Raw genomic sequence first — 25,142 nt, forward strand, 5'->3', positions numbered from 1 at the left:
CAGTTTTAAATGAATAAGATTGAAGTAGAAATATGCTAATTCGAAATGCATTTGACGAAATCTTTTGTTTGCACTTAAGTCTAAGATTGAAATGGTGACATAATTTCTGCCTAAAGGCCAGGTCTAAATTTTAGAGGTCTGGCATAAAAACATGCAGGCGTGGCAAATGACATATTCTTGTCTGAAACTGGGTCAGCATTTGGAAAATAGGGCGGCTAACCCTCACCAAGAATTCCCACCCGGGGACTTTTCGTGTCTTTTCTCGTGTCTGATGGACCCATGGCCAATTTCAGCCTTTCTTATCCTTGGAAGGTCCTTAGAAGCCCTAGCCTGTTCAAAGGCCCTCTATTTTCTCTTCAAAGTCCTTCGAGCGCGCATGATAAAAAAATAAAAACCGCGGGGGATTTATTGACCGCCAGCGCAAGAGGGTAGTAGTAGGGGAAGAAAAGAATAGAGGCGCTCGCTTTTCGCCCTGCTCTCACGCTTGAGCACTCGCCGATGTTTCGAAAAGAATGAAAAGAAAAATAAAACCTTGTCTGTGTACAGGCCGTGAGAGGCCTAAGCCGATGGAATGGAATCGTTTGAACTTTCCTCTTCAATTTAAACCTTTTACTGCAAGTAGGAAGTTAAAATATTAACAGAATATTTGCCTTAAGCCCACTGACTCCCTCCTAAACGAGACGACAAGCATAGCTAAACATCCCTGTCTCTTTTCAACTGTTCAACACATCTGGCCATAGGCCATACTATCAACGATCACGTTCTCTTATCTTCAAGCTTCTGTTTCTTAACGATCGATCGCAAAATTTGTTGTGAATTTTATTTTCTGTCGTTTTAAACGGGAACACTTCTTAAGTGGGCATGCCTCGGAAATATGGTGTATGTCCTCTTCTTCTTCTGTTTTCCCTCTTTTCCTCTTTCTTTCTTTGTTTCTTTTTCTTTTTTTTATGGTGGGGGGGGGGGGGGGGAGGGGGCTAAGGCGTTTTTTTTAGTTTTTGATTTTTATTTGACCACCAGCTGTTGAAACAACTTTACTATCACATCTAGTAAGGAAAGGAAGACGGACGGAAGACATTTTGGATCATGTTGTCCTTTCATAAAAAGATAAAAGCCTCGGATCTCAGAGAGTCAGTGTCCTTGGCCTCTTCTTCTAATTAGTCTATCATGTTCCTGCTTCTGAGTTCCTTCTCCACTGTTTTCTTCATTCCCAAAGGAAAGTGCGCCTGCACATCACTCCAACACATGGCCAGCAGCCTGACGCTTGTGACGTCATCTTTAGTCAGCTTATTTAAAACCTCTTTTAAGCTGCTGGTACTCCAGTGATTTCCCTTGTGTTCGTTTTGTAGATGACGAAGAAAGACCTCGACAGGTGCTGAAAATATTAAAAGATCAGTTATCAATCAGAGAATGGAAAGTCGATCGCTCACGGGACCATCGCCTTCAAACCTCTGAGGGGTTGTTGTTGTTATTGTTATTTGTTCGTTTTTGTTTTTGTGCCCCATAAGGTCGAAACATTGATAAGGGTCAATAAAAAATAAGTTTATTTTCACCAAATAATGACCTTTTTTTTTGAAAACGTTTCGCTCCCTACTTGACCCTGGTAAAATTCTGTTGACAAATGGCGCCGGTATTAACACCGGTTCCGGTCTTCAAACACTCAGAACCTTTTTAGTAGACTTTCAAAACGTTTATTAAGTAAGCAGCCTGTTACAAATACATTGAAAAAGTACAGTCAACTCTCTGGCTCGAAGTAGGGCACCTTTTAGCCTGCGGACACATATTACGTATTTCCTGTCGTCGTGTCTCTCCACCCGGGTGGAGAGAAGCGACGACTAGAAATACGTAATATGTGTCCGCAGACTAAGCACCTTTGGGACTGGCACTAAGTGTCCGTCTTAGAGAGATGTTCGTCTTATAGAGAGTCAAATAAAGGGAGTAAGATAGGCTGGGACCAACAATAGAGGTCTGCTTTTTCCGAGGTTTCTGTTTAGAAAGAGTCTACCGTAACAACCTGAGCTTAAAGTGTTTTGCTTAGCGTTTGCAAATTTCTCTCGTTCACGGTTGAGCTCACGTGTAACTTTTAATCTCGTACCCAGATCTCTCACCTATCTAGCGAGAGTGACATCGACATACATGTAGGGATCTAGCAACGAGACGAATTTTGAGAAGCAGCAAAAGTGCGTTCTTCGCGAATTCTGCTGAAAAGACTAAATTCTTCCTAACCGAGTACTCCCTCGGGTGTTCAGGCTATATTACCTTCAACAGAATTCACTGCTTTCGCGTCTTCCTCCATTTTTCTCTGTTTCATGACCTTCACCGCCTTCTCGGCCGTCAGCAGTGCCCAGTGAAGAATGTCGAATATCATGCACTCTGTCTCAGGGTTACGTTTACTGTTGTCTCTTGTGTAGTTGTGCACAAAGAATGTGTGATCCGATGAACTTCCGGTAGCCGCTGATGCTTGGCGGAGGGCGTTTTCACACTCCTGTTGTGAATTCAGTTTGTCACGGTGCGTGACAACGGTGATCGGGGCGAGTCCTAATGTGGGAAGGAAAAAAATGCTAATGTTGGATGATAGAAGCGAGACTTTCATCACCTACTTATATTCTTAGACTGAGGAAAAGTGACTCCAACTAATTTCTGATCATACCATAAAATGGGTCAAACTTGAGCGTTCGACCCCAATGGCCGCTAAAAAGCCAGGGCAGACCTGGGGGTGGTTTCATAAAAACATATTGCTAATCCAAGGATAACATTTTAACCCATTATTGTACCATTTCGTGCTATCAGAACTAGATCTAGGTGTAAGGTTTGCAGTATTAAGCTTCAGTTACAAGTTCCTAGCCTGAGTATCAGGCCTTCCTACGGGGCTAGGGGAGAAGAGATTTTTCCCCTTTTCCCCAGAAACGCCTGATACTCAGGCTAACAAGTTCCTAGCTAAAAAGACAAAAAATCTTACTTAAACTTTGGCTTAACCCTTAGTTACACTTAACCATCTTAGTAGAGACCTCGTTCAGGGTAACAAAAATTGGCTTTTCGCCCAGCTTCCACTTGTAAAATCCTACCTTGTGAACCTCTGGTGTTTAGTAGACTGTTCACAGTCCTCTATTTTTCCGTATATGGGTTGCCATCTTGCATGAGTGTCAAAACTACTTAGGGGACGAGGGCGGTTTGGGAGGAAGCAAGAAAAACCTAGAGCTATAATCCCCGACGCCCGCCCACTCGGTACATTTGAAGATCAAGATGGCCGCCAGTAACGGAAAGACGCGCTGTATCTCGACGATCTCACGAAAAAATAGGGGACTGTGAACAGTTTATGTGTTTATTTAATCGCACACTATAGAATATGATATCATACTGTATTTTATGACCCACGGACATTGCTATAATGCGTTCTGTTTGTTAAGGAAATTGAGGTGATTTCAACTAAAAAACATTCTCGGGGGTGGGGGGGGGGACTCCGCATATGAAAGGGGTGGGGATGCTCGTCGGAAATTTTGAATTAAACCCCTAAAGGAGACCGATCTGGGCCTTTCCCAAGCTTTTTTGACCCCTTAAAGAGACCATGTTAAAACACAGATAAATTATATATTTTTATATTTTTTCGCGTGCAACCGTAGATAAGACCTTCACGGCTAAATCTGATGGCGTTTAGCCCAGAACACCCTAAGTGACACCAAAATCCGAAATTTACACCCCTAAGCGAGACGACGAGCATCCCCACCCCTTTCATATGCGGAGTCCACCCCCGGGAAAACATTATGCACATATATATTAAGGTATTCAACACTAACTGGAAAGTATAATGGTAAAAGCAGGAGGAGACAGTTTACCAGTTTTGCACAAAAATTCCCGGAATGGACTTAAGTACTTCTCCAAAGTTCCTTTCCTCAGCCGCGGATCATTTGCCATGACAACGATAATTATCCCATGAAGTCGGTTGGCAAAAGTGGGACGTGCATGACGGTTCACGGATGCTGCTCTGGCTCCGTCTTCTGGTGAACGGATCACGTTATCTCCAGGCTGAATCTTCCCGTGCAAAATGTTTTGAAATTCCACGATCTCATTAGCGTTGTAGTTGAAGAAACCACGAGTATCCACCAAGCGGAAAAACAATTCAGGGAGATAATCTTGAAGAGTGATTGTACCTTCCTGACCAGTGCTGCTGTCAGGAGCCGATCCCTTTTCTGTTTGTCTCACAGTGCGTTCACATGTGTTGATAAAACAGCTTTTACCGGATCCAGTTGCTCCGAAGACGCCAATCCTGAGTTGGGTTACGTCATCTAGTTCCAACCCCTCGAAACTATCCAGCCCGGTTTTGTTGCCAAATTTGTAATTGAACAATTCATGTCGTCGAAGACAAAGTTCCTTCTCCAAACGCATGCGTTTTTCTTCCTCTTGTCTTCTTCTTTCTTCCTCTTGGGCTTTTTCTAGTTTCCTTTGTCGCTCATACTCTGCCCTTTTCCTGTCTTCTTCTTTTCTTCTCTCTTCTTCGATGCGCAGTCTTTCTTCTAGCTCCCTCTGCCTGCGTTCGTGTTCTAGCCGTTCAAGTTCTCTCTGCCGCGCTCTTTCTCTTTCTATCGCTGTGTTGTCAACGTAGGTGTAATGTGTTTCATGGCTAGAACCACCACCCTAAAGAAAAAACGAAAGTTTTGGTTATATTCCCATCAAAATGAATCAGCTAACTACTGCCTGAGATTTTTCATCCTAGGAGAAGTGTCCCCCCGGGGAAAAAAAAGTGATCCAAACGTCGGCTACCTGAGGACGGAAGTGAAATCACATCAAAATTATCCTCGGAAGCTCAAAATTGACTGTAAGTGGCTTAGACAGTGCTGCGTAATAAAAGTGTGACAAAACTTTCTTTTGTAAGGAATGGTTGATATTACTTTATTGTCGTTTCTAGAATTTCGGCTGTCTTTAGCTCACGCGGAAGCAAACGAGACAGTGAAACTGAAAATGGAAAGACTAATTAAAAGAAGCAGTGATTCAAGGAAGAAAGTTGGGGCGGATTTGTATCATTAAATATATAATTAAGCTTTCCTAGAATTAAAAATATGCTAGCAAGTAAATCCAAGGTGATTCAACGTCACATTTGCAACTGGTAATGAACAGACACAAGGCGAAATGGATTTAGACGCCGATTATCTTCCTCTGAAAGTCAGAATATGCCTGAATGTATGTTTTAATTATCGATCAGTTAGCTGGATCAGATAAGTGCAGGCATGTGACACTAAAAGAAATACAAACAGGAAGATTTAATCCATCTACTTACCCCCATTGTTTAACTGCACCCGGGTCCAACTGCTGCAGTCTTCCCCACCAAAACAAAAAACTGCTTTAAATTAGCATCAGGAACGGTAATTCGCCTCGGCGATGACCTTGCGTTTTCCATGAATTTGTACTTCTTTAAATAGGCCCGAAACTGATCTCATCAATTTTCTGGGAAAAACCCCACGTGCTTACTGGGCAAGAAAAGCACGACGCATGCTTAGAAGGCCAGGTCATATTTCTTGCATATCGATCTCAGATCGTTTGTTTTCCAGCCGTTCCAGTTCTCTTGCCGTGCTCTTTCACTTTTTTATCGCTGTGTTATCAACGTAGGTGTAATGAGCCTTTCATGGCTTGAGCCACCCTGAAGGGAAGCTTGAGTTAAACCCATTACGTCATAACTCATTCTGTATAAAGTACTTATGACGCCTTTCTCAGTTTTCATGGCGGTGTGTGTGCATAATTATTGCATAAAATTATGCAATAATTTTCCACACCTGCCAGACCTGCCAAAGGTGCTGAAAGTTTTCTCATTTGTCTCATCAAAATGAATCATCTGACTCCTGGGATTTGTTTTCGTTAATCACTGTTATCGAGTACTATAATCAGTACGTGTACAGCGACACGGAAGATAGGGAAATTCACATATTTCGGTCTGAAACACTGCGAGTTTGGGGTTGGGAAGTATTCCCTCCGACCCAAATTTTCTGGGAGTACCCTTCCAGCAGGACAGTTCTAGGCGAAACACATCAGACTCAGGAGCTAAAATCGACTTTCACAGACACATTGGTTGCTGACAAAAAGTCATAAAGTATTTTGTAAGGAGTGATCGATACTACTTTACTTTCGTCTTTAGAATTGTCTCTCTTATGCAACAGTATGCGGAAGCGAGCGATAAAGTGAAAGCAAAATAAAAGTAGTGATTTGAGGAGGAAATTGGAGAGGAATTGTACCAGTAGTGCATAATTTAGGTCTCATAGAAATGAGTAATTGCTAGCAAGTGAATCAAAGGTGATTCATCGTCACAATTTCAGCTAGAAAACTGAAGAACTAATGAACGCGCAAAGGTATCTGGATGCGAACGCCAATTAGGGACCGGTCATTATTTATGTAGATGGGGGGGGGGGGGGGGTGCGGGGGGGGGTCTGACTGCTTATTACAAGTTTGACTAGGCAAAAAGTAAATAGAAACAGGCGCCAATAATGGGCTCCTGATGGTAATGATTCTCCTGATGAGTATTAGACTGCGAGCAGTCTCTCTTTTTCTTCAGATTTAGTTAAGGGAGTGCAAGCGCGCCCAAGCGTTGAGCGGCGAAGCCGCGAGACGCGAGAAACAAGGCCTCTCCTGTCTCGCGCCTTCAGTCACGCGCGTGGTCATTTGCGGGTCTCGGACGTTTTACTCGACGGACCAAGAAAAAAGAGAGACTGCTCGTAGTCTAGCTGGGTATGGGCCCCTGATAACAAAAAGAAGATAATATCAAGAAAAACAGAGGTACTCATCATCAGGGGACATTTACAACAAGAGATAGAAACCCTTTGTAGAGGTACCAAAATTGTTCGGGTGCGGTAGCACTTTATTTACTCGAAAGTTCACTGCGGTGGTTACGTATGATGCAGTAATTGCAGTAATTGAGAATTTTCCGGCGTTCATTTTACATCCAGCGTGTGAATTACCGTATTTATTCGATTAACCACCCTGGGCGCTTAGTAAATTTTCACCATTTTCAGCAAGTAAAGTACCGTAAAATTCCGAAAATAAGCCCCAGGGCTTATATTTTTCAAAGGCCCCTTTTGAGGGGCTTATTTTTGGAGGGGCTTATATTCGGAGGGGCTTATCTACGGAAGGAAACTCGCGTTTCAAAATCGATTGGGCTAGCCTTATAGTTGGAAGTAAATTTACCGTTCTTGCTTTGTTTTACTTTGTATTGGAGGGACATTTTCCAAGTACAAGCCCCCGGGGGGCTTATATTTGGAGGGGCGATTTAACGGAGGGTTTTTTTGTGTTACCAGTTTGGGGGGCTTATATTTGGAGGGGCTTGTAGATGGAGGAGCTTATTTTCGGAATTTTACGGTATGTTGATTTTGCAACAAAACAATAAATGCTAATAACAAAACGCGAAGAAGTAACAAAGCAAGGTTTCTGTAAAATACTCTGAAGAAAACTCCGTCCTTATTAGAATTTATTCACTCAAGTGGGTGGGGTAGGGGTGAGCGCTTATTTGAGTTTGATTGGGAGGACGAGGGGGTGGGCGCTTATTAACTTTTTCTGCCTTTAGGATGGGCGCTTATTCGAGGTGGGCGCTAATTCGAGGTTGGGCGCTTATTCGAATAAATACGGTATCTTTAAATGGAAAATGACTAGTCATATCAATCTCTATTACCATTAATTATTATAAATTTCGCACATGGTTAATCAGAGAAATAGTGTAACCTCTTTTTAACAGAAAGAGAAAGTGTTTTGACAACAAATTGATATACGTCAACATTTCAGTTAAGATGTGTTATTTCGTATTTATATGAAATGTCTGTCTTGAGTTCCTATGTAGTACTCTAAAGCTTCCGTTTGAAACAAAGCCTCTTTCATTCTTGTTTCCTGATAAGTGTGTATGCAAACAAGCTGCTGACGACCAAACGAAAGGTCTACAAAATAAACGATATTTGTATCTAGTTTCTGAAAAACTTTCAACTTTTTTTGCCGAAGAAAAAAATCAGCGTTTGCACTAAAATTTTCAGCTATTCACGACATTTGAGTTTCCTAGAAAACTTAATTCAGAGTTGTTACCTATAACAACAAAGAGAATGCAAATTTTCACAGTTATCCTTTCTTTGTCGCTAAGACGTCACTTTACCTTTAGGAATTGTGAGTCGCGAAACTGAAAATAGCAAACCCAGAAGTGTACGTTTTGCAGCCTTCGTATGTTAACGGTCATAGGCCAAAAAAGGTGAAAACTAGATTTGCCACTCTTAATTTCATGCTCAAAAGTGAAAGACAAGTCAGGACTGAAATGGATGGCAGTTTTTGCCATGACAGCTACTTTCTCCTGCCATGATTGAAGAGTTGTAATTGAAAGTAAACTGCAGGGAATTACTCTGACATTACCGCGGAAAGTGAAAGTGAAGCCGGAAGACCCTTTCTAACTGGGCAAAAACTGGTCCTCAACCCTCCCCTGTTATCATGATTCGAAAGTGAAAGCCGGAAGTGAGCGGAAGTAAGAAATTTCCGTGCCCCTCACATACAAGACCCATACAAGTGAGACTTGCAAAGCAAAACCAGCCAAATTAATATTTCAGTTTTACATTCTCCCATCTAAATCCTCATTTTGTGTCTAAACCTAAAAAATGATAGAAAAAAATCAGCAACAAGGAACTAAGCTCACACACGTGTTAATCGTCCTTTCTTGGAAAATAAGGAACACTTTGTGGCTGGTGCGGGGGCTGGTGAAACATTGGGGACGGCTTGTACATAGAGAAATACGATCTTGTCAGAATGAAATCCAATCCAGCATGAAACATGTGAGCTGCTCCCATGGAAAGGAATTATTCAACAACTTTCGATAGTTTTCTTGTACTCCGCTAAGAGTCCCGTACTCCTTAGAGTTCCGGCTTTGCTCCGTTTCAAGTCACTGAATGGGTTATGCAACGATATGAAAATTAAAATAACTATTCGTACTAGTAGCTAGAATAAATACCGACGAATCATACAAAGTGAAGCGCAAGTAAACATTCATAGACCCAAACCCGATCACTAAAGAAACCGCCCTCCCAAACTCCCAGCCAACTGCTAATGCCAAAATTAAGAAGAAAGATTAACAGCAAACTTTGAATTTTACAATGTACAAAATAGTGTCGGATATTTGGGTCTCAGCTGAGGTTGCCTTCCGACTTCTACCGTATACATTTTCTTGGGAGCTACTTATACTGAGTAAACGTTCTTGAAAATAAGTTTCAGAAGATTCGCCCCATTTCAGGATCCTCTTGCAGAGACTTCTAAAGACTGCGATTGAACCGATGGCGAAAAAAACCACACTTCTATTCATTCAACGGTTCCCATTGGATAGCCTTGCGTTTTCTCACAAGAAATCACCTGTAACTTATACAGTCGGAGTTCTTTTACACCACTGAACCGATGTATTCAAAATAGAGTAGACTAGAATAGACTTTATCGCCCTTTGGGGTTTTATTACTTGGGCGCGCTCAGGTAAAGTTTTAGGGATCGGGCAAACTTCACAGAGATTTCCTTATTTGGTTGGCTTCAAAAGTTGGTAACCTATGGAGACAGCGGCGAAAACATTAATTGCTTAAAAAGTGAATTCCAAGTCACTCACTTTGTTAAATGTGGGCGAACTCTCCTGTAGTTGAATAGTCCATTTTACAGTTACAGGTGAAAACAAGACTGGAGTTGACCCATGCATGCTGTTCTTATGCTAACTAGTATGTTTTAAGATAATTCTCATAAAGAAAGGAAGGTTTTTTTGCATTTGGTACTTCTACTCGGCTTCTTACACCTGGGGGGTAACAGAGGGCAGTCCATTCCGTTGAATTTGTTTCTAGTGAGATCAGTCAAGCAACAAGCTCATTTCATTTCTGAACTGGTAACTTTGGTTAAGTCTCCACGATCAAGGATCGAGATGCCAGTAGCTCTCAACTTACTTTTAAGCAGTACTGTAACTTAGATGTGCAGTTTTTTTTTTTAAGGGAAAGAGAGATCTTGTAAATAACGGATAATGCATTAAAAGACGAAGCATTACTAATGATAATGTACATTTTTTTGTAGTAATAATACAAAGTTCAGTCCTTAATCGATACACATCAATGATTTATTGTTTGTCAAAAGGCTACATTCAAACATTCATTTTGGTCGGTAAAGTGACTTAAAAGGGCAGTCAGGGACCGGCCATTATTTATCGCCGGGGGGGGGGGGGGAGGGTCACTTGATATTTAGGAGAATAAAAGGGGGAATCAGTGATGACTGAGAACCTAAAACGGGGGATCACTGGCAACTTTGGAAGGATTCATTGAGAAAACTACTCAAATTTGCTTGGAAAATGAAGAGATGGGGGGGGGGGGGGGATCACGAAAGTCATGTTATTAGGGGGATCACTTCAGTGAACTAACATTTAAAGGGGGATCGGCTAAATTTCACCTTGTTTGGTCCCAAATCCTTCCCCCTTTCCCTCCCCTTCCCCCAGGCGATAAATAATGACCGTTCCCTAAGAGGATTTTATGGTTATGGAAAAATTCGAGAAATTTTTTTGTGTTTTATTCATATGTGAAAGAAAATGTATTTGCAGCAGTTGAAATAAGATATGTGCGGGGAAGGGGTAGGTACCATTTTTCAATGAAATGCTTACAAAAGGGTACATTTGCTGTGAAAGGGGTTGGATATCTGAGCGGATCCTCCCACTGTAAAGATTTGTTGAGTGCCCTTCCCTCCCCCTCCCTCGTGACTACTATACACTGTACACTACACAACTACGAATTCATAACACTTCTTCAATGCATCGATATGCATGCCGTTTTTTTAGACAATTCCATGGAACGTCAACGTTTTTATATGCAACCCTTAACCACTACTGTTTCACCATCTATAATCGTAGACATATAGTAAGAAAAAAGCAAGAGAAGAAAACATTTTGTAAAATGTTCTTTTTTCAAAAGAAGTAAAAAGGAGAGCCTTATAACGCAGCGGGTCAGTGTCCCAGGTTTCTTCAATCTATCATGTTTCTGCTTTTGAGTTCCTTCTCCACTGTCTTCTTCATTCCCAAAGGAAAGTGCGCCTGCACATCACTCCAACACATGGCTAGCAGCCTGACGTTTGTGACGTCATCTTTAGTCAGCTTATTCAAAACCTCTTTTGAGCTGCTGGCACTCCAATGATTTTCCATGTGTTCTTTTCCCAGATTACGAAGAAAGACCTCGACAGATTCTGAAAGTATTGAGAGATTAGTTAAGATAGGAAGTTGATCCCTCAAGGGTTCACCCCGCCAAACGTCTTAGGCATTTGTGTTGTTGTTGTTGTTGTTTGTTTTTGGTTTTGTCTAGTGAGATTCAATGTCCCATAACCTCAAAACATTGATATATAAGGGTGAATAAAAAAAATAGTTAATTTTCTCTAAATAAACGAACTTCTTTTCGTTAGTTAAATTCGGTTGACAAATGGTATTAGCAGTAAAAACCGTAATTTGTACAGGACAATTCGATTCCGTTTTTAGACGTCCTTGTAAACGCTGCCGAACATGACTGCTGGTATGACTTCCATCTACTGGGGGAAAAAAAACATTCACAGGCCTATACACCAAATGGGATTCGTTCAGGACGGCTAAAAAATTCGAGACGACCGTTCCCTACGAATTTTTCGCATTTTACTTCTCAAGTTGGGATATTCTTTGTTGATGAAAGGAAAACTAAAATTCTCGGATTAGAACACGCGATGGAGAGAGGAATCATAAATTTTCTCAATTTCGTAATACGTCAAATTTCATCTATAATTTTTGGAAATAATCTCAAGCCCTTGTAATTTCGATAAAACTCAAGTTCCCCAAGGGTGACCGAACAGATACAAATTTTATGGCGCAGCTTACAATACATTTCTAGAGATCTAAATTTACCCTGGATAGCCTAAAAAGTGTTTTGAATACATTAGAAGGAAACTGTCGTTGGGTGCCCCTGTCATGCCCTGTAAACAGCGTGTGGATATTATTGTGAAATTTTCAACATGAGTGTCATTTGATTGAGTTCGATTGTCAATCTTTAAAGTGGGTACGTTTTGGAGCCATAGCTGACCTTGATTGTTACCTACATCAGAGTTCCTGTTCACTTGTTACTTCTTCGGAATTCTGATGAAAATAGCGCAGCCCTAACCGAATTTCCTAGGAGTACTGCCTCGGTTATCGGCTGTATCGGGTCTTAAAGTTATGTGTTACCTTCAACAGAATTCAATGCCTTCTCGTCTTCCTCCATTTCTCTCTGTTTCATGACCTTCACTGCCTTCTCGGCCGTCAGCAGTGCGCAGTGAAGAATGTCGAATATCATGCACTCTGTCTCCGGATTACGTTTACTGTTGTCTTTTGTGTAGTTGCGTACAAAGAATGTGTGATCCGATGAACTTCCGGTAGCCGCTGATGCTTGGGGGAGGGCGTTTTCGCACTCCTCTTGTGATTTCAGTTTGTCATGGTGCGTCACAACGGTGATCGGGGTGATTCCTAATGTGGGAAGTAAAAAGAATGCTAATGTTAGATATGTTTGGAAGCGAGAATTTCCTTTAAGCAGCCTTAACACCTACTAATATCTTTAGAAAAAGAAGTAGTTACTTTATAGTAGAAAAGTATTAGTTTGTTTTCTGAAACATACCATGAATTGCATGAGTCAGACTTGAGCGTACGACCTGTTGCCATCTGAAAGCCAGGCTGGACCAAAGCGCAGTTTCCAAAAAGCCAGTTACAACTAATTTTTGGTTTACATTTTATTCTATAGTTGTGCCATTTCATGTTGTCACTGGATCTGCGTGTAAGGTTTGAAGTATCAAGCCTGTTACACTCTCATAGGCAAAACTGAAGTTACTTAAACTTTAAGTTAAACTTAACCATTTTCCGAGGGGCCGAATTCAGGCTAATGAAAATTGACTTTTTTCATCAAGCTCTCATTGTGTAATATCCTGCCTTGTAAATTTCTTGTGTTTAGACTGAATCACATGTCAATAGGATTTGATATACTGTTTAATGATTCGATCACAACAGACTTTATGCATGTTCTTTTCCTGAGCTGATAACAACTGAAAAAAGCATTATGCACTTATATATAATGATATAAGGTATTCAGAAACAACTGTTGAGTAAATGGTAAAAGCAGGAGGAGGCAGTTTACTAGTTTTGAACAAAATTTCCCTTACTGGAGTTACGTACTTCTCCAGAATTCCTCCTGTCAGCCTAGGATCATTCGCCATGACAACAATAATTATCCCATGAAGTCGGTTAGCAAAAGGGGGACATGGATGATGGTTCACGGATGCGGCGCTGGCTCCGTCTTCTGGCAAACGGATCACGTTATCTCCAGGCTGAATCTTCCCGTGCAAAATGTTTTGAAATTCCACGATCTCGTTAGCGCTGTAGTTGAAGAAACCACGAGTATCCACCAAGCGGAAAAACAATTCTGGGAGATAGTCTTGAAGAGTGATTGTCCCTTCTTGACCAGTGCTGCTGTCAGGAGCCGATCCCTTTTCTGTTTGTCTCACAGTGCGTTCACACGTGTTGATAAAACAGCTTTTACCGGATCCAGTTGCTCCGAAGAGGCCTATCCTGAGTTGGGTTACGTCATCTATTCCAAACCCCCAAAAACTACCCAGCCAGGTTTTGTTGCCAAATTTGTAATTGAACATTTCATGTCGTCGAAGACAAAGTTCCTTCTCCAAACGCATGCGTTTCTCTTCCTCTTTTCTTCTCCTTTCTTCCTCTTGTGCCTTCTCTAGGTTCCTTTGCCGCTCATACTCTGCCCTTTTCCTCTCCTCTTCTTTTCTTCTCTCTTCTTCGATGCGCTGTCTTTCTTCATGCGCCCTCTGCCTGCGTTCCTGTTCTAGCCGTTCAACAATTTTTCTCTCCCGCTCTCTTTCTCTCTCTTTTTCTCTTCTTTCTCTATCAGCGCTTTGTATTTTAATCATATCGTTCACCCCCTTTTCGAGGGCGGCCTAAAGGAAAAAACGAAAGCTTTTTAATTCATATTTTTTTCCATCAAAATGAATCAGCTCTGACTGCTGAGATTTTTCGTCCTTGGAGAGGTGCTCCCCGGAATTTCGAAAGTGAAAGTGATCCAAGCGTAGACTAAAAAATGACTGTAAGGAACTTACAAAGCATAATAAAAGTGTCTCAAAATATTTTGTAAGCCGGGAATGGTTGAAATTACTTTATTCTCGTTTTTGGAATTTCGGCTGCCTTAGCTTATTGCCGGAAGCAAGCTTAAGCGAGATAGTGAAACTGAAAATGAAAAGACTAAAGATGGAGTGATTCAAGGAAGAAATTGAGGGCGGATTTGTATCAGTAAATATATAATTTAGCTTTCATAGAAATGAAAATTTGCTAGCATGTACATCCGAGGTGATTCAACGTCACATTTGCTACTGGTAATGAACAGAAACAAGGTGAAATGGATTTAGACGTCGATTATCTGTTTCTGAAAGTGTATATGCCTCAATGCATGTTTATCCGCTAGAAGGAACGAGTAAATGCATGTATGTGACAAAAAATACAAATATTACGAGCAGGTAGATTCAATACTTCCATCTACCTACCCCCATTCTTTAACTGCACCCGAGTCCAACTGCTGCAGTCTACCGCTCCAACACAAAAAACTGCTTTAAATTATCATCAGGAACGGTAATTCCCCTTTTCGATGACCTTGCGTTTTCCATGAATTTGCTCTTCTTTAAAAGGCCGGAAACTAATCTTATCAATTTTCTGGGAAAAATCCCACGCGCTTTACCACGGGCGGTCCAACCTCACATTACGAGGAAACTGGGCGTAAAAAAGGGAGGGAGTACCTCCCCCGGGACCAAAACACAGTGGAATACATCGCAGGTAAGTCATTTCTATTTATTTTATTGGAAGAAAAATTAGATTTAACGTTATTTAGCGTTCGTAGATCTCAGATTTTTATTTCTCACACGTCTCTTATTTTCAACGTTTGCCCAAAACGCGACACCGGCGCGTCCAGTACAAAGGTCACGCGTCACCTATTACTTTACACCCTTTCCTCGTGATGAGCACGTGGGTTTGGGCAGCCTGTCCTTGCGCTAACAGGACTTTCCCAAAGGTTGCGCCGCGTGGGAAAAGAACGCACGACGCATGCCTAGAAGGCCAGGTCATATCTCTTGCCTAACGAGGGAGAGTTTTTATTTTTATTTTCGATTTTATATGATGTTGTATGATGCGTAAAAGACGCGACGCTCTCAAACCCGACATCAATAGAAGTTTAGGGTTCGTCAGAAACGCGAGAAGTGAGTGAAGGCATTGTAGAGTGCGTGTCAAAGTAAATTGTTTATTTTATTCGTCTCACATTAAAGAAAAGTAGTAAAGTAGTAAGTAAATTGATAATGAAAGTTCATTAACTAGCATCACGTTGACCCACCAGTGCATTACCTTGGTCCCAGAGGTTTTTCTTGAACTTTTTCTTCGCGAAATTTTACCTTCTCGCTGCTTCGCTGCTCGCTCTCTCTTTGGCGAAGAAAAATTTCAAGAAAAACCTCTGGGATCAGGGTACGAGTGCATAGGTAAAAAGTGATGCAACGTTCTAAAGTATAAGTATGTTAGGTACCAGAGTCTAATTTGGCTCCCTTAAATCAGGGCCAATACAGTCCAGTTAGCTAGGGCTGATTTGGTCCCAGGGCTGAAATGGGCCCTACCGTGGGCTGGAATAGCCTTTTGATTGATTTTTTTTTGGCCTAAATTGTGCTCAAATGGCTTCAGGAAGGGCTGAATTAGACTCTGGCCTGCAGGGCTGAATTGACACTTTGGGGCTGAAACAGATCTTTTTAATTTTTAGTGTTTCTCTTTCTGAACCTGGATAAGGTTCCTATTTGACAAAGTAAGCGAGATGGAATAATCGCGATGAATATTGGAAAACCAGAGACGTTTCCCTAGCCGTCGCTTCTTACCCTAACATCAGCAAGCGTTTTCTTCACAAAGTTTTCCAGACATTTCTTAAGGCACTGACATAAAGTTTTTTTTCACTAATCAATCAAGACCTGTTTATTGTAACTAAACAGTGATGTGTTTAGGAGAGTCTGATCATAGGCATCCTGCATCCAGTTCCTGTGTTTATTTGTTTCGTTTTGTTTTGTATATAAAGTGTGGGCTTCCACTGAACATCGTAAAAGCAAACTTTAGGACAGTAATCCGGAATCAGAATACTGAATGGAATAAACTCTTAACTAGAAATCACTGCATTCATTGCATTAAATGAAATATCTAAATATCTGCTTGAAATAAGATGTTTATATGTAAGTAACGTTTAAGAGTTCAAAAATTACGCTTGAAGCGATTTGTAGCAAAACTTGAGTATTCTCATTCCGGAATACGACCAATGGAAAGCACCCAAAGTTCACACTCTAACCAACCACAACGCCACCTGAAACTTGAAGGAACCAATCGCATTTCGACGTCAGGTAAATTCATGTCAAGGTTGTCAAGCGCGGGAAAAACGTACAGTTGCAAACAATAGCCCACATTCGATATATTTAATTCTAACATGAAGCTGTGATTTTGTTATTTTACTGCGCTTTTCACAAAAATGGGAACTCTAACACATGCAAATTAAAAATGTTGCTGCAAACTAAAAATTTTACCTGCAAATTAAAAATGTTGCTGCAAATTAAAAATAGTACATGCAAATTAAAAATTGTACACGCAAACTAAAAATATTACAAACATGAAACATGAATGGGCCGACTGCTGTAAGGCCAGGTCGCACGACTCGGACCAGGTCGTCATCACTCATACTGCGCGCGCAGGACTTTTTATTTTTAATTTGCAGCACAATTTTTAGTTTGCATGTACTATATTTAATTTGCAGATGATATTTTTAGTTTGCATGTACAAATTTTAATTTACATGTACTATTTTTAATGTGCAGCAACATATTTAATTTGCAGGTAAACTTTTTAGTTTCCAGCAACATTTTTAATTTGCATGTGTGACCCTTCTGGGCCACCGTAGCTTTTGAACTTCAGCATTCACATGTTTGTGAAAAGCGCAGTAAAAACTTATTTCTACTCTTTAAGTTTCATTAGAGAGAGAGTAATTGGCAAATTTAAACAATGTTGGCTAACTGCGGAGACACACTCTCTTAAAAATCTGAATAAAGTTTAAAAAGACGGCCGTATAATTGCAAGGAACTACTTTGGTTTCCCATGCCTTGAAAACTTGGCCTTCCTAAGGGATCATGTTTCTGTTCTTTAGTTCTTTCTCCACCATTCTCCTCATTCCAAAAGGAAAATGAGCCTGCACGTCACTCCAACACATGGCCAGCAGACTGACGCTTGTGACGTCAGCCTTAGACAGCTCGTTTAACACTGCCTTCACGCTGTTGGAACCCCACTGGTACTCATTTTGCAGAAAACGAAGGAACATCTGAACAGAAGCTGTTATAGAAAGAAAGCAGAAAAGATATTTAGCTTGAGTCTGAGTTGAAACTGTATCAGCTACATTGTTGAAGCGCTCTAATGGTTCAACAATGCTGGATGGTAGAAATATGATGGTTTTTTTTATTTAAGCCTTGTGAATACAGGAGAACATTTTTTCCATTCGGTGACACAGTGATACACCTAGTCATGGCATAGACCAAACTTCGAACTTTCAAGAGACGAACCAATCTTAGTGAAAAAAAGACTCTTAAAATAACAGCGTCGATTTTACAATTTTCAAATTAACATTAAGTAACTACGCTGCGTAGGATTTTCAATCTTCCTTACACAAGCTTAGTAAAAGTTCGACGTCTGGCTCAGTTAAGTTCGTCTGAATGAGTTTGACGGATAGAACGTCTGAAGATCGTCTCCGCGTCAAACGTCCATCTTCATATGCGACAAACTAAACTAATAAATTAAAATTGCATGATAATGTATACTTAGTACGATAATGATATACTTATGATAATGTATACTTAGCCTCGTTGGGGAGAAAATTTACCAACCGCTTTTTGGTCTGATTCAGTTGATTGGTTCGACGCGTCCTAAGTTCGACGTCTGACCCTACAGACGATCTTAAGTTCATTTAGGTCGACCCATATCAGGGTTTGGTTGGTCTCATGAAAAGTTCAACTTTTGGCTTAGGCTTTAGTGACCTTAAGCCAGGTTTTCACTAGCGTATAACCATAAGCATAAGCACGCGCAGAATGGCATATTTGACTCAATTCTCCATACCAGCTCCACTCAACCCAATGATAAACAAGATGGCGAACGGAGTGTCCACCATATTGCTTTTCATATGTTCGCACGAGGTCTGGGTCAAAGTGATTGGTCCACGGCCTTGTGCTTATGCTTGTGCTAATGTCAACCCAGTTTTCACTTGTCAAAGCTACGACATAACCATAAGCACAAGCACAAAGAACGACCTTGTCCGTTTTTCTTGTGCTTATGCCCTGCTTATGACGACTCAGTTTTCACTTGCTTACACATATGTGATTATGCTTATGTCGACCAGTTTTCACTTGCTTACACATGTGCTTATGCTTATACTTATGCGCTAGTGAAAACCAGGCTTTAGCTCTTACGAGTCCCCTGCGGCTCAGTGGTAGAGCATCTGGACTAGTAAACATAACCAGAGGGCAAAGGTTCGATTCTTGTTGTGACTACTGGGAATTCTTCTTAGGAGGCGCCTGTGACACTGAGTCCCGTTTCAAACGTCGCGCTACTCACCGTTGCGAACTAAGTTGATCGTATTATTGACTTAAGCATGGCAGGAGCGCGACGCTTGAAACCAAGTCGGGCTACTGCCGTGTACTTGGTTTCAAACGTCGCGCTACTACCGTGCCGAACTCAATTCATAAATTATAAATATATTACCTGACAACACATTTAAAAGTTTGCTAAACTGTTCCTTTATTTTTGTGTTTTGTTTTCGCAAATAGCCGTTCTATTCGAATGAATTAATTTTGACGTCTGAAACCAAATCGTGGTTGTGTCCGGGTGCTGGAGTCGAGCTACAGTCGAGCCAACTTAGCACGGCAGTAGCACGACGTTTGAAACAGGCCTGACTGAAACACATTTTTCCAATATTAACTCTGTACAACAGAAAAATCGAGCACAAACGTTTTATCACATTTACAGCTCATCCCACTTTGTCCAGCGACATCCAACAACGCCTAATAAGGGGCTCAAGCATCATTATTTGATAATGTTCAGTGGTGGATCCAGGGAGGGGCCCGGGGGGCCCGGTCCCCCTCTTAATTTTAGACCAAACTAAGGCCCGAAGGGACGAAAAAATTTGAGGGGAGACCGTCCCCCCCCTTATCTAAGGGTCTGGATGACCGGGCTCCCTCCCTCCCTTATCTCAAGGTCCGGATCCGCCACTGATGTTGGACCAGCATTAATTTGAAATCGCCTCGACAGAAAACTCTGCATGAAGGAGTTTGAGAGTCCAGTAAATACGTAAAGCGCGAACCAGACTATTGAGACAGAAACGAGGTTATATAAGATTCTGGAAAAAAGCCCACATGCCACACGTCTAACCCAACACTTTGTTCTAAAGTACTAGTCATGGAGGTATGTATGGTCCGCATTAATTTGGAAAAATTAGCATAACCTGAAAAAACGAGGTAAATATACCACCACTAGTCACCTCCACTACGGTGAATAATTGTTTTGTATCTGTGCCTGACCCGTCTCAATTAGTTGATGCTACTTTGCGGGCCAGCACTATCTTACATATTATGTACAGGAAATAAAAGTTTGTTGATTACCGTCCGCGGAGTCCGGCGCAACTTGTCCGCTGACATTAGTTCCTTCAAGCGCGCGCATCATCTCATCCTCTTCTTCGTTTCTCTGTTTCTGTTTCATGATCTTCACAGCTCTCTCAGCCGTCAACAGCGCGTAGTGTAGAATGTCGAAGGTCATGCGCTCTGTTTCTGGATTGCATGTGATGTTGTCTTTACAGTAGTTAGACACAAAGAAAGTGTGACTGGGTGAACTGCCAGTAGCCGCTGAAGCTTCGTAAAGGGCATTTTCACAATCCTCTTCTGTCCTCAGTTTGTCACGGTGCGTAACAACAGTGATGGGTGCTATTCCTTTTGTGGGAGCAAAAAGAAATGAATAGATTGGTAAAGGATTGTGAAAGGAGACAAAGCAGAACTTCAAGGGTTCAAGCAATAAAACTGGTCTCTCACAACAGATACTGATATGATTTTTGCGGGTCTATCAGTCTCCCTAGTCTAATAGTTTTTTTTTTTAAATGGAATAGTTCCTTTTCTTAAGCTTCAGAGCCCTGTACTCTTGTTCTTGGTCACACATCTTAGGAATATATATAACGATCTCAGGCGCAATTTGAAACTGAATATCATCCTCCCAACCATACCTATGCCTTGCACTAACAAATAACATTTTGTAAGCTGAGGTCAGCAACAGGGCCGTTTATAAAATCCTGAACCTATACAAGCTGCTTTTGTCATGACAGCCTTTTTGTTGCACAGCTACAAGCCTACAGTATACCCCTTCTCTGGCTAACAAAGAAAGTCTTTACAATCTAAGTGAGGGCTTCACAGCCACAACCATAACCTCTAATAAAAGGATATCACATGATAAATTGTTAACTCTTGCTGATAATTCTTTTCCTTAATTCTTTAATTTGGGCGAAATTAATATAAAGGCCCTTCAGGCACGAGTTGATCACGTGATCAGCTTTCGGTAAACACGAAAACAGTTAACTTTTGAAAAATTTTGTTAGCATAACCTGAAAGAGCATATTAAAATTAGGTAACCTGAGAATTTCAGCTTTATATCTCCTAGTAATTGAGACGACCGCCGACCAAAATGAGAGAAACAACTTTTGCCACCCAGTCACGCTTGCATTGTTTTCCGCGGACAAACCCTTGCAAATTTTGCATTTGTCAAAACTGTCATGAAATATTTCCTTAATCATTACGGCGTTCAGATCTCCTTTTAATTCTTCATAACAGGCAATTTGAGCCCTTAAATGCGTAAGGAAAAGATTAAACGTCAGTTTAAAAATTTTAGAATTGACAAGGATTTGTATGGAAAACTACTTTGCCGGTTTCTGTCTGCATTGGTGTCCTATTGATTATCAGCATTAGAAAACAATTTACCAGTTCTACGCAGAATATCTCGAACTGGTTTTAGGTAATCCTTTAAGGCACCCTCCTTCAGTCGCGGGTCATTCGCCTTGGCAACAATGATGATACCATGCAGTCGATTGGCAAATGGGGCACATGGGTGAAGGTCCATAGCTGGAACATCTTCTTGGTCTTCTTTAGGACGGACCACATTATCCCCGGGTTGTATCTTTCCATGCAAGATGTTCTTAAATTCCACGGTTTCGTTAGCGTTGTAGTTGAAGAAACCACGTGTATCAACCAAGTGGAAGAATAACTCAGGGAGATAATCTTGAAGAGTGATGGTCCCTTCTTGCCCTGTGGTGCTGTCAGGAGCTGTACCCTTATCCGTTTGCCTCACAGCTCGTTCACACGTGTTGATAAAGCAGCTCTTGCCCGATCCGGTGGGTCCAAACACACCGATTCTGAGTTGTGTCACGTCATCTATTGCCAGGCCTTTGAAACTATCTAGTTTGATCTTGTTACCAAATTTGTAGTCAAACAGCTCAGCTCGACGGAGGCACAATTCGTTCTCCAAACGCAAGCGCTTTTCTTCCTCTTCTATCTTCCTCGCTTCTTCTTGTTCTACCTCTCGTTGCCGCTGTTGCTGATACTCCGCCCTCCTTCTCTCTTCTTCTCGTCGTTCTTCTTCCTGTATACGCAGCCTTTCTTGAGCCTCCCTTTGTCTCCGTTCATTTTCCAGCCTTCTCTGTTCCAACTTCCTTGCTTCTTCTCTTTTACTGTCTGTATTGTCCACGTAAGTATACTGTGTTTCATGGCTATTACTACCCTGAATTAAAATAGAAAAAAAAGAAAGAAAAGAAAATGGAAGTTTTTAACCAGCATCAAGCTGTCTGACTGCCTATTGCAGGTTTGAAAGGGGTTTTTAAAAAAGAAAACCAGCTCGAAAAAAAGATGGCGGTAACACTTTTCTAATGTGGAACCATTTTACAGAATAAAAAAAGGAGGTGTTTAAGTATGACGATCGAGGACCCTTATATAACTTAAACAAAAGGTCTTAATATTCTCTTTTTTGCGTCACTTTAGACGCTCGTAGGAGTTTAAGTGTACTAACAGCAAATCATTTTTGTAAAATTCAATAGTGGTCTATTATCAATGCTGCGTTCTGATTGGTTGAGCTACTACTAGGCTATATGTTATAGCCCACTAGTAGCAAAAAGCGCCGGCTTTTTGGCGGCAAAAAAAGGATTAAAGTCTAGCTATAACTAGCTAAAGTTGTTTTGTCGTGATATTTTTTACCAACTAGTGTTGGATTTTACTAAAACAATTATTCCTCTCGCCCTCATGGCCTCTGAGTCAATAGCTATTGACTCACAGCCCATTCGGGCTAGAGGAATAATTGTTAATTACCAATCAGGTTAGCCGCTGTGAGTGTGTGGTTTCATCATTAATCCAATGCCCGGTCGGCTCTTGGCTGAGTTACAATATAACCCATTCTCACTGACTTTGAGAGTCGCGTGTTAACTAGAACAATGCAGTCCTTAGGCTAATTCCCCTGTCAAGAGCAGTCTTTATTGCCACTATCGTGGAGTCTTGAAAAGTTAGTCGATCAAGTCTCCGCCGATGGCTGTGGATAACCAATGGGGATTTAACCAAACGTGAAAAAAAAAAAAAAAAAAAAAAAAAAAAAAATATATATATATATATATATATATCATCCTTTCTCAAAACTTCTTAAGAGCCGTTGTCAGAAAATATCGAGAATCCGGCGCCAGATCAAAAAAATCGATTTTTTTTACTTCACCAAAAAAACCCTTACGGTGAACTATTTTCAAAAACAAATGAATATTCAAATTAAAAGTTCCAGGGAAGCTCCGTTTTTGCGACAAATCATAAGCTTCATGCTGGCAACCCAGGGAGCATCTCCAGGATATACAGTGCATACATGTATAAATTTTTCAAAATCCCCCTGCCCTTACCCCACCACCTCTTCACCACCTCAGAAATGGTCGGCCCGACAGACCGTGGAAAACATGCGTACTTTTTTCCACGTCTCATACGCTTCACGTTTCAGTCACTGGTAATATTAGCTAATATTTTCAGGTCAGATGCACGTTTTTTGCATAAGGAACTTTGTTACTTGTACCGGATTAATGAAAACAAGTATTAAAGTGACCTATACTGATAATTCGAGGACTTTGAGCAATGAGATTCTCTGATATCTCAGGTCAACGAACAACGGCGAAGTATTCCGCTATTCGGATCTGTATCGTAGTGCCAGAGATTACGAGTAAATTAACTTTCCAGTGTTTGTCTCAGACAGCGTATTCAAACCCGTCAAATCACACGTATTCATTCTCTTCTAGCGCGCTCGCTTTTGGCGGGCCACAAAAAAGATTTTAGCATGACATACAGGAAGAATGGTTATTTAAAAAGAATCCTTTCACAGCCGCTAAATATATATACCCTTGATGCTATAACCTTCTGAAATATGGTAAAATTAACGGGGTCAACAAAGCACGAAACATTACTTTCTTTGCACAGGTGTAAAAAATAGAAAGAAAGCCTAGATCAAGATAAAATATAGCTTGAAAGTAACTTTGAGAAATGTGCAACAACCCTTGTAAAGATGAACTATAGACTAGCTGTCTTTTTTGTCGTACGAGCGTTTTGAAAATGCCCTAATTTGCATAATCTCCCTTAAGCCCTCGACCAGGTTTAGGCCGATCTAAACTTGAAAATAGTTTTTATACCAGGAGAGTTTTTTTGGTGAATTAAAAAATAACTTCGAATTTTTCGATCTGGCCCGAATTCTCTATATTTACTGACAACGGCTCTTTTACGAAATACGACCTACTACTGATTTTTAGCGCTGTCGCGGTTGCAAAACAGGCATTTTTATACCGTGTAGCTGAGTCACGAAACTGAAATTAAGGAAGCCCGGAAGTGAATGTGAGCGACCGGAAGTACTTGCACTTTTTTTTTTAATCCCCACTAGGTACGAAACTTCCATTTGCCACCTTACATTGCCTTTAAGAAAAATCAGGTAGTGCATAGTCATCCCTTGACCCTCATCCTCTTACTTTCATGATCAAAAGCGAAAGACAAGCCCGGAAGTGAATGGCAGTTATTACCATGTTAGCTTCTACATTCAAAACTGCAGGGGATTATTCAACCCCCTCCCCCTCCTCCGTCCCTTCATGTCACTATCCTTCGAAAGTGAAAGTGAAGCCGGAAGGCGCTTCTCTTAGGCAAGAGGGGTCCTCAACCCTCCCCAAATAGATTTGAAAGTGAAAGCCGGAAGCGAGCCAGTCTATAAATTCCCTGCCCTCAAATACTAGTGAATCGAGATACTCTGCAAAGAAAAACTATCCGAGTTCATCATCTTTGTATCTTTCTATCTGAATTCCTATTTTGAGCATAAACCTGTGAAAATGAAAGACAAGAGAAAACAACAAAGAACTAAGCTCGTGCGCGTGTAAGGCGTACTTTCTTGGAAAATACGGAACACTTGGTGTCTGATGGAACTTCCACTAGAGCTTTGTAGATTTTTAAGAAATAGCAATTTATCCAGGATTAATTCCAATCCTGTATGAAACCAATGCAGTGAGCTGCTGGCATGGAAAGAACTTTCTTACTTCAGACTGCGTTTTTGTACTCCGCTACGAGTCCTTGCGGCCGGTTCCGTTTCAACTGAGTCGAAATGGTTTTACGATGATATTAAAAATAAAAACTACGAGCTGTAATAGTAGCTAGCCAGAAATAAACACCGACAGTAACGGCAACTCGTACCGAGGGAAGTTCTAAACAACAAAAATTCCTTCTGTGACAAAATGAGCCACCGGAGAAGTACCAGCCAATTTAACAGAAGACACTGATGAATTGTCTCAGGTATTTGGGACGCGGCTCAGGTTACGAACTTATGCTGGTTAAACGTCCTTGAAAGTAAGTTTTGTTTGACTCACCCCCATTTTCAAGATCCTCTTCGCAGCGACTTATGAAGACTGTGAACTGATAGTGAAGTAGACCGCACGACTATTCATTTACAAATAGGGATTTCTCCCATTGGATAACCTTGCGTTTTCTTAGAAAGAGATCACGTGCCATTAC

General features: G+C 41.1%; 3 protein-coding genes across 3 annotated transcripts; all 3 read right to left on the reverse strand.

The window, feature by feature from the left end:
• Positions 1-1,069: 1,069 nt before the first annotated feature.
• Positions 1,070-5,471, reverse strand: LOC140950601 (uncharacterized). Its single transcript, XM_073399838.1, has 4 exons — positions 5,270-5,471; positions 3,831-4,629; positions 2,257-2,535; positions 1,070-1,372 (listed from the first exon to the last, which is right to left on the reverse strand). The coding sequence occupies exons 1-4, from the start codon at positions 5,273-5,275 to the stop codon at positions 1,155-1,157; spliced, it is 1,302 nt and encodes a 433-aa protein (XP_073255939.1). The 5' UTR covers positions 5,276-5,471; the 3' UTR covers positions 1,070-1,154.
• Positions 5,472-10,665: 5,194 nt separating this feature from the next.
• Positions 10,666-13,917, reverse strand: LOC140949501 (uncharacterized). Its single transcript, XM_073398658.1, has 3 exons — positions 13,128-13,917; positions 12,188-12,466; positions 10,666-11,190 (listed from the first exon to the last, which is right to left on the reverse strand). The coding sequence occupies exons 1-3, from the start codon at positions 13,915-13,917 to the stop codon at positions 10,973-10,975; spliced, it is 1,287 nt and encodes a 428-aa protein (XP_073254759.1). The 3' UTR covers positions 10,666-10,972.
• A 3,121-nt stretch (positions 13,918-17,038) lies between these two features.
• LOC140951140 (uncharacterized) lies at positions 17,039-25,138 on the reverse strand. Its single transcript, XM_073400355.1, has 4 exons — positions 24,998-25,138; positions 21,066-21,861; positions 19,707-20,030; positions 17,039-17,391 (listed from the first exon to the last, which is right to left on the reverse strand). The coding sequence occupies exons 1-4, from the start codon at positions 25,001-25,003 to the stop codon at positions 17,183-17,185; spliced, it is 1,335 nt and encodes a 444-aa protein (XP_073256456.1). The 5' UTR covers positions 25,004-25,138; the 3' UTR covers positions 17,039-17,182.
• Between the last annotated feature and the right edge of the window lie 4 nt (positions 25,139-25,142).

This window comes from Porites lutea, chromosome 10 (assembly GCF_958299795.1).
Source record: "Porites lutea chromosome 10, jaPorLute2.1, whole genome shotgun sequence".
Classification (NCBI taxonomy): Eukaryota; Metazoa; Cnidaria; class Anthozoa; order Scleractinia; family Poritidae; genus Porites; species Porites lutea.

What these genes read in the sequence shown, in the direction of transcription:
- LOC140950601 (XM_073399838.1), bottom strand. An exon ending in GGAATTTTTGTGCAAAACTG is followed by an intron (nt 2,536 to 3,830) that starts GTAAACTGTCTC and finishes TTCCCACATTAG; the next exon opens with GACTCGCCCCGATCACCGTT. An exon ending in AGCAGTGAATTCTGTTGAAG is followed by an intron (nt 1,373 to 2,256) that starts GTAATATAGCCT and finishes TAATATTTTCAG; the next exon opens with CACCTGTCGAGGTCTTTCTT.
- LOC140949501 (XM_073398658.1), bottom strand. Translation starts at nt 13,917, where the DNA reads ATGATTAAAATACAAAGCGCTGATAGAGAAAGAAGAGAAAAAGAGAGA. An exon ending in GGAAATTTTGTTCAAAACTA is followed by an intron (nt 12,467 to 13,127) that starts GTAAACTGCCTC and finishes TTCCCACATTAG; the next exon opens with GAATCACCCCGATCACCGTT. An exon ending in GGCATTGAATTCTGTTGAAG is followed by an intron (nt 11,191 to 12,187) that starts GTAACACATAAC and finishes CAATACTTTCAG; the next exon opens with AATCTGTCGAGGTCTTTCTT.
- LOC140951140 (XM_073400355.1), bottom strand. An exon ending in AGATATTCTGCGTAGAACTG is followed by an intron (nt 20,031 to 21,065) that starts GTAAATTGTTTT and finishes CTCCCACAAAAG; the next exon opens with GAATAGCACCCATCACTGTT. An exon ending in TGCGCCGGACTCCGCGGACG is followed by an intron (nt 17,392 to 19,706) that starts GTAATCAACAAA and finishes TTTCTATAACAG; the next exon opens with CTTCTGTTCAGATGTTCCTT.